Consider the following 9,354-nt stretch of genomic DNA (forward strand, 5'->3'; position numbering starts at 1 on the left):
TGTTGAAATAAGGAGGGTGCTACTTGTTCTATAGCTAGCTCAGAGGTAGAGTCGTCTACTTGTCTAGCGATAGACTCAGAGATAGCGAATCGATAGGTTCTAGGATAAAAAGAGAGAAATAATGCTAGGGGAGAGAGATAAGGATTGGATTGATCTGATCTAGTAGTCTGATCTGTTCTTGTAATCTGCTCTGGTACTATCTACTAGCTATTCTACTACTATATATATTAGCTGTACTAGATTCTAGAAGAATCTATCTAGTAGTAGATTACGTAGCTATAGACGTAATAGATAGATAAATTGTGTAGGGATTGGTTGACTAAAGAATCCGAGTATAGTGCTGATCACCCGGATTATGTCAGAGATTAGCTGATTAGCTTATATCTCTAACACTAGGTAGCTTAGTAAGCCTATCCTTTAATAAGCTCCATACGTTTTCTATAGGATTTAAATCAGGACTATAAGGTGGATGTGGAAATAGCTTAATGTGGTTTCGTCTAAACCAGCTTAAAACGTTTCTAGCCTTATGGATCTTGGCATTATCCTGTTGAAAACTCCAACCTAGAGTTATTAATTAGTTTAATATATATAGTAATATAAATATTTATATATATGTAGAGAAATATAGAAATATAAGTAAAAATTAGTATATATTACTTACCTCTTTTAATCTGAGGTTTAACGTAAGGTATTAGGCACTTTCGAATATAGTGGGAATTCTGATGGCTAATAGTTGATTTTGGCGTTTTAATAACTACTATATCGGATCTTCCTCCTACCTAAATAGCAGCCCAAACTTGGATAGTAATATCGCGATCTATATCTTTATTAGTAATTAAGCTACTATAATAAGAATATAATATCTTAAAAATAGATTTTATAGGTAAATATTGGAAAATATAAATATTAATCTAAACGTACTTTTATTCTTGGTAGAAATAAGCTTTTAGCCTAACTGCTGATTTCTGCGTTTTCTCATATATTCTGATCGAGATCCATGCCCACGTTCGATTCCACACTCGTCTGAGAATATAATCTTTCTAAAATTAATACTAGAAAGTTCTTTTAGCTGGTTCTTAGCATAGGCTAGTCTCTTTTTAGCTCTAGAGGCGTTTAAAATCTATTTTTTAGAACAGATATTAACGGTCTAACCTTGATCCTTAAGAACCCTTTGAAGCGTTCTAGAAGAAATATCTAGACTATTTTCTCTTATTAAACGCTTCTTTTGCTTCTTAGGACTTCTAATAATATCTCTATTAATAGCTCTTAAAGCTCTAGAAGATACCTTAGAAACCCTGCCTCTACTAGCTCTTTCTTAGTTAAAATAACTTGTCTTCTTTTTTTTAATTCGGTATTTAGCGTTATAAATAGCACGGGGGCTTTTATTAAAGTATTTAATAATGTTTACTAGTAGTACGTTTGCCTCTAGTAACCTATCGAGTTGCGATTCGAAATTTAATAATTTTACGTACATAAGAGGAGAATATAGTTCTAAGTTTCTAAGAGAGAAAAAATATTAATATATACTCTAATATTACTAATCACTGACTAATATAGAGCTTATATAAGTAGTACCTAAAAATAATTTTAATTTATTTCTATATATTTAACGTATAAACTTTAATAACTAAGATACTTATATAATTACTTAGTAAGTATATTACTAATATATATAGACTAATATTAAAAAAGTCAAAATTTACAGCGCGAAATTTAGAGCTAAAGTTAGAAGATTTTTTTACTCTACGTTTAAGAGGATAAATAGCCTTCCTGCTGCTGACTAAGCAACCTTACTAGACTAATATCTTAAACGCCAAGAAATTCTCTATTCAACGATATATTTTTTATTAGTTTAGCGCTAATACCCATTGAGCAATGGATGTTTGAAAATCACAACTTTTTTGAGTTCTTTTTTTTTTTGTCACCCCACTGTATAAAAGGAAGCATTCTGTCACACTGAAAAGGAACAACGGCCTCACTGAGGAAGACTGCCTAAATTTGCACTATGTTGCTTCTGTTCCCTCATATGATGAAGTGGCAGATGATAATGCTGAATTTTCTTTGCGCATGGTAACCCAAAGTTTCACGACGAGTGCCCCTACTGAATCTTTGGAAATCACTCTTAAGTACGTATAATTGTGAGATACTAACTGTACGCCCACACCTTTTCATACCGAGCACTGCCCACGAAAGGATACGTTAATACTACTAGAACACTCTTCTTTTCTTTTTCTTCTTTATTAGCTCTATACGGCGTGAAAAAGGGAGGTAAAAGCATCGTTTTTTATCTGTGCGCAAGTGCTAACCTATGCATGGGTATTTGGAGACATAGATTTTCTTTCAACTAAGCTATGTCATGTGGAGGCAGAGGGGCGGCGCCGAAGGCACCTACACCAATACCCCAAACAAGGCAGCCTAGACTCACACCCCTGGAATGAGAGAAATGTTCGTGGTTTTAAAAATCATCCTTTACTCAAAATTGGTTTCAGTATCGTTCAAAGAAAGCGAGGAAAATACGGAAGTATATAACCACTTGCAGGTGGTTCCATCCATCTAACTACATTATGCTCAACATTAACTCGACTCACAAGAAACTCACAGTACTACTCCAAGTTTGGCGACGCGCCTGTATACTATGCTGCTAGAGTCCTCCCCCCGCAATATAAGTACCACCTCGGGGCACTATGGAAAGTCCCTGATAATCATAACACGCAGTGCAACGACCCTTACTACCGCTATGGATGGGTTACAAACAGTCAGCGTGCTTTTCTAGTGCTGTGGAAGGGCTTTGGCTCGTAGCTTTCTTTTCAGAAGCTATTGAGCAGTTTGTATCAAGTAAAAATAAGGAACAAATGGAGAGTGTAGACTCTGCACGTGGTTTGCGAGCATTAAATCCCTCATTTTTATATCCCACAAGCTAGCATAAGGAAACTGTCAAGCAACTGTGGGAGCTTTCACACGATCTGACAAATCTCCGAATTCAGCCACAGATCTGGAGGCGCCTAATGTCCAATTGGCTTAACCTATACGGGCTGATTTTGGTATTTTACTATGAGGCATTTTTCTTGGCCGGATGACGGAGGGAAACGCATCAAGCTGGTTGGCTACACACGACTCGGGCCGTTGATGATAAAACCATTTGGTGTAGCTTGTGACTTGCGCTACAGGCCGCTATGACAGCAAAAGCCTCATTTACAATTGCCGTCGGCCTAGGCCACGGAGTCTTTCAGTACGATGGCATGTCTGTCTTATTTGATCGCGCTTGATCGCGATTACAGAACCACACAAACCGGCTTGCGTTTTTTCTCTTTCCATTCCTAGGAAGCTCTTTCTGAAGTAGACTGCCACACTGTACCGTCAGCTTAATCCACAGAGCATCCTCAGCAATGACTTCCAGTAAATGCAATGTGCCTGACGATCACGAAGAGACCGAACCTACTGGAGATATAAACGACATCGAGAAGCAAGAGAAAACACCCTATATTGTCTGGGAGGATGTCAATCATCCCGGGAGGGGCCGTTTAGATGGTAGAACCGTTCGCCGCCAATCGCGCAGTAGAAGCCAAGGTTCTATTTCGAGTGTTCGAAGTCGTACACACTCTGCATCTGGCATTCCTACCGAGTTCCGCACGCTTTCCATCCAAGTGAGCGAGAGCAAAGCCAAAGCAAGAGATCCGCCATTGAAAAACGGCGAAGATACCAAGAACGCGAACAGCGATTACTTTGGACAACTCGACTACCACACACTGAGTACGAAGAGCGTCTGCGACTGCTTTAACGTCTTTCAGAACTAGGGTCTCAGCAAAGAGGCAGCTGCCACACGGCTTTAACGCGACGGCAAGAATGCGATCCCTAGCCCACCCGAACACACGTGGCGGAAAATCTTTTGGTATGTGTTTGGAGGCTTCTGCTCCGTTCTATGGATTGGAGTCATCATCTTCTTCATATGCTGGAGGCCTTTGGGAGACCCTCACCCTGCAGCGTATAACCTGGGCCTGGCCATCTTAGTGCTCATCGTCATCCTCCTTCAAGCTTGCTTCTCGGCCTTCCAAGATTGGTCAACGAAGCGAACGATGCAATCAATCTTGGACTTACTTCCCTCAGATGCGATGGTCCTCCGTAACGGCTCATTTATCAAGGTTCCTTCTACTAATATAGTCGTCGGTGACATTGTTCGTATTTCCATCGGCGACAAAGTACCTGCCGACATGCGTTTGTTGACCACTTTGGGCGATGTACGGTTCGATCGTTCGATGATAACTGGAGAAGCCGAGGAAGTCGACAGTGCGCTTGATTCTACGGACGAGAACTTCCTCGAGTCGCGCAACATCTCCTTCATGGGAACTATGGTGGTCAATGGCAGCGCTGTTGGCATTGTTGTGTTGATAGGAGAGAATTCTGTCATGGGTCGTATCGCGCAGGCAACGTCTGGAGTCAAGGAAGAACCTACCCTTATCCAACGCGAGATTAGTCGATTCGTCTATATTATCGTATGCTTGACGGTATTCCTTGCGCTCTTGTAAGTCCGAAGACCAGATTATTCATGGAAAAAGCTGACCGTATAAAAGATTATTATTCGTTTGGGTCGGGTGGTTACGAAAAGACCACAAGGGCTTCCTCTCCGTCATCGCCATGCTCAACAATGTCATGGGTTGTGTCGCCTCATTCATTACCGAGGGTATGCCCGTTGGCGTAGCGCTGACGCTCATGATGGTAGCGCGACGCATGAAGAGTGCCAATGTCTTGCCCAAAGGACTATCTACAGTTGAGACTCTCGGATGTGTCAACGTCATATGTTCCGACAAGACAGGCACTCTGACTGAGAACAAAATGACTGTCACTTCAATAGGATTTGTGGACGAGCTGAAGTCTGCTGATGACCTTGCGCCTATGCTCGCTTCTGAAAGCTATCCAGGGGCTTTGCAAGACCTCCATAAGGCCGCCATCTTGTGCAACGACGCCATGTTTGATCCAACAACTATTCAATTGCCCGTAAACGAAAGAGCCATTCAAGGCAATGCGACCGATGGAGCTGTGTTACGCTTTGCTGAAGGGGCGAAACTGGGGCGTCCTCTCCACGAGACTTTCCCTCGCGTCTTTTCGATCCCGTTCAACTCAAAGAACAAATGGATGCTCTCGGTACATGAACAAGGGAAGAAATGCAAAGAATCGGAAAAGCCAGAATTTTTAGTACTTGTCAAAGGCGCGCCCGATGTGCTACTCCCAAAATGCTCCTCTTGGCTGTCATTCCATACAAACACTGTCCAACCACTGGATAGTGAAGCGTGTCACCTTCTATCCCAGGCACAAGAGAAACTCTCGCGTAATGCAGAACGTGTTATCATGCTCTGCCAGCGGCGATATGGGCCAGTTGCATCCCTGCGCTCCAACGCCTTTTCGGACGAACTTACTGAGCATGCTCTGACTGATCTCACTATCATCGGCATTTTGGGCATCCTCGACCCCCCACACCCAGAATCAGCTGAAACTGTTGCAACATGTCGTAGAGCTGGTATCAGATTCTTCATGGTTACAGGTGACTTTGGTCTCACGGGAGCTGCAATCGCCCGGCGAATCGGCATCTTCTCTAGTGATAGAGAACCGGACACAATAGCGAAAATCATAGATCACAATGCTTCTAGAGGTGTGGCGACTGCGAAAACCATCTCCAGCAGCTCCTAAAACCAATCTCTGCTTCTCGAAGGCACGCAACTTGGCGATCTGAGCGACGCTGATTGGGACGTGGTTTGTCAATACGAGGAAATTGTGTTCGGGCGCACAACACCTGAACAGAAACTGCGCATTGTCAATGAGCTCAAGCGACGTCAAAATGTAGTCGCTGTGACTGGAGAAGGGGTTAACGATGCCCCTGCCCTTCGTGCTAGCGATGTAGGTATCGCTATTGTGTCCGGTTCTGATGTTGCTCTGGAAGCCTCCGACTTGGTCCTGATGGATAAGTTCTCTTCAATCATCGATGGTATTCGTCTTGGGCGACTTGTATTTCAGAACCTTCAGAAAGTTATTGGGTAAGCCCATCGACTCTAGCAAGGCAATACGTGACTAACTCGTTGACACAGATACCTCCTGCCCGCAGGGTCCTGGTCTGAGATATGGCCCGTTCTCCTGAATGTCTTCTTTTGAAGTACCCCTTCCATTGAGCTCTTTTCTCGTGATTATCATTTGTGTTTTCACGGATCTCTTCTGCTCGCTCTCCCTTATTATGGAACGTGAGGAGTTTGATCTTCTCTCACTACGTACGCGACATACCAAGCGCGATCATCTCATCAACGTCAAGATCTACATACAGTCATATCTCTTCATTGGAGTGATGCAGACTATCTGCGCGCATTCCATGTTCTTCCTTTATGTGGCGTCATGCAAAGATACCTGCTTCCGCCCTCTTCTTTGCCTACGAAAAGTATACAGACGGTTTCTATGGGTACAGCATGGACGAACTCAACCACTTCAACACCGTCGGGCAATGCGTCTACTTTGTCACTCTTGTCATTTTACAATGGGTCAATATTCTATCTATCCGCAACAAGCACCTCAGCATCCTACAGGCCGACCCGTTCCGCAAAGACAGGCGCAATCCTTGGCTCGCTGCGGGTATTCTTGTCAGCTTGTGCATTGCTATCTTTGTAACGGAAGTTGAAGGCATACAGAATCTGTTTGGTACTGCTTCGGTACCCATGGAGTTCTGGCTCATTCCAATACCATTGGCGCTCGGTATTATAGTCATGGATGAGATGAGGAAGTTGGCTGTTAGGATGTGGTCAAACGGGCCGATTGCACGCATCGCGTGGTAGTTTCAAACGACATGGTACGCCAGATGATCTTCTCGCGTGTATCAGTATGTCTACATATTATTCATTAATAAAGGACGATAGTAAAATCCACCAAATAATACTTCGATTCCTTAATTGATTAGGATATGACTTTTAATTTATGTCGTACTGAGGCCAACCTTACTGGTAGCATGGAAAGTTGATGTTGAAATGAGTGATAGAAGTGCCTATCTGCTCCAAAACCAAACACCATATATGCTCATAGTCTAATGAGATTCAACTCCACAAAATATAGATATAAGTTGCAAGTCGCAACGTTGGTGCAAATCAAACTGATATGAAACCAAAGCCTACTCATTACTGGAATTGCTGTCCCTCCCCATGCAACCAGAATAAATCCCACGTACTCTGAGATCTGCGACGGCCGTTGTGCGATGCTTTCTTTGTATTGGTAAAACATCCCTATTGTCATATTAGTATTCTCTTCGTACGGTAGAACTCTATACCGATATCAACCTGCACCTTTGCCATCACAATTCCCAGAAAATGTTGAAGCACCAGCGTTACGCTAGCATGATACGCCGGAGCCACCAGTGCATGGACCGCCAGAGATAATCTGGGATCCATGGCATATGAGCTGGACCTGAGCTGTTGCGAAACCAGAAAACAAGAGCATGCCGGTAGCGACAATAGAGACGAAGTGGAGTTGCATTTTCGCGATTAATCAGGTGGATACCGTAGATCGAGGAAGGTGAGTGGAGGAGTTGAGGAAGTGTGATGGTATTGAAGTCTTGATTGTTGATAACATTGGGTACAATAGTTCGTAGTATTTATATTCCTCCGCTCACCTCTTCCTTCGTATACACAGAGAGAAGAAGAGCCGCATCGGTCCGAGGTATCAGAGTTGTCAACAACTATGGGCGACCTGTCTTCTCCCAGTTTGGCCACAGGAGCAGAATGAGGTAAGGTCACAGCGGCTTGATATCTAACACGTGACATGACAATAGTTAGATGTACCCGCGATACTTTCGATCCCGAGAGTGCCAGCTTCATCAGATCCATTTTATAGAGATTCCACAGACCATTGCTCATTTCCACTGTGACAACCTTTGTATCTACTCAGTTTGATTGACAGGTTTAACCTAGCTTGATTGTTGATAAATCTGCGGGGTATAGCTATGATGAAACAGAATAACAAGGAAACAAAGCTGTAGAGGCTCCCGGTATGGTTAATCAGGTGTTCTTGCTTGTTATCAACACAGAGACATATTACCAATGCAAGTATTGAAGTGGGAGAAATATCTCCAAGACATGGGTCAACTTCTAGACTCAGATGTAACGGGGTTTAATACGGGGTAAGGTTGTACGTATGTAAGACCTAGCCCTAACTACGACGGAACATGCAGGGGTTTCTGTCGAAGTAATGAATGTTGGATTTGTCAATGTTTTATACCAAAGCGTCTTCCCACCATAGTGTAGTTCAATAGCCTTTTCTCATCCTCTCCTACTAAAGTTCTATACCATTCTTTTTGGTTTTTCTACTCAAGAGCTATAGGCTATCAAACATACCTTTTTTTGTGTTCTCAAACTATTTTATGAACATTTATGAAGGATATAAGAGAAGTCAGCTTACTTGTATCAGATTATAAGAGCGAATCTATATTTACCAATCAAACAGTAGGAAACTTAGATTAATATATTCTGAGTTAGCTACAAAATAGACCTACTACACCTAGTTGGGAGTCCTGCATGACCCGTAGGTATACTGGACCCCACAAGGAGCGAAATGCCCCTTCTCCTCATCCACGACCTCTTCATTGCAAGTAATAGGAAGAATTCTCTCCTTGACAGGGACAAGAACGCTAAAGGTCAACCAATGTCTACGTTAGAAGGTGATGATCTTTCAGGGCCAAAGATTACATGATTAACATCCCGCCAAGAAGCACTATCTCTATGGTAACAATGATGGAGGGGATAGCAAGACTAGAAGCAATGAGGATGTAAGGATGTATAGATTTTATTACAGTGGGGTGACAAAAAAAAGTCCAAATCCAAAAAGTTATCGTTTTTAAACATTTATTACTTTATAACTAGAAAAGCTATTCTAAAACGGGTTAATGCATTTTAAAGCCAAGATGTCCTAGTTCAGTATAGGGTAGTCACGTGACTGTAAGTCAGCCTTTTTATTAGCTAAAATAAACCGAAAACCGCGTGCTTTAGAAATCTATAGATATTTGTATTTTTTTCGCGCTTAAATTTTTAAGTTTTTTAAGATTTTATTATATATATACAGGGGGGTGACAAAAAAAAAACGTAGTTAAAAAAGTAATAGTTTTTAAAAGATGATAACTCAGCTTATAGAGCACCTATACTTAAACGGGTTAGTCCATTGAAAACTAGATATCAAGTAGTTTATAATGACTATATTACGTAATGCTTAGTAAGCTTATTCCTGGCTACAAAACATGCTAAAGTTCGAGAAGTAATTTTTCTAGATTCTAACTAAATATTTCGCGCTGCTATTTTAGATCTTATATACTAACAAGTGCTATATATAGTTAGATTA

General features: G+C 41.9%; 1 protein-coding gene across 1 annotated transcript; it reads left to right on the forward strand.

Annotated features, from left to right (window-relative positions):
* Positions 1 to 3,386: 3,386 nt before the first annotated feature.
* On the forward strand, positions 3,387 to 6,809 carry COCSADRAFT_349006 (uncharacterized protein; the record flags this gene model as incomplete). Its single annotated transcript, XM_007707573.1, has 8 exons — positions 3,387 to 3,750; position 3,795; positions 3,857 to 4,519; positions 4,569 to 5,644; positions 5,705 to 6,026; positions 6,078 to 6,101; positions 6,160 to 6,367; positions 6,420 to 6,809. 8 exons carry the CDS (start codon positions 3,387 to 3,389, stop codon positions 6,807 to 6,809), a joined length of 3,048 nt encoding a protein of 1,015 aa, XP_007705763.1.
* Positions 6,810 to 9,354: the final 2,545 nt, after the last annotated feature.

Source organism: Bipolaris sorokiniana (assembly GCF_000338995.1).
Source record: "Bipolaris sorokiniana ND90Pr unplaced genomic scaffold COCSAscaffold_19, whole genome shotgun sequence".
Lineage (NCBI taxonomy): Eukaryota > Fungi > Ascomycota > Dothideomycetes > Pleosporales > Pleosporaceae > Bipolaris > Bipolaris sorokiniana.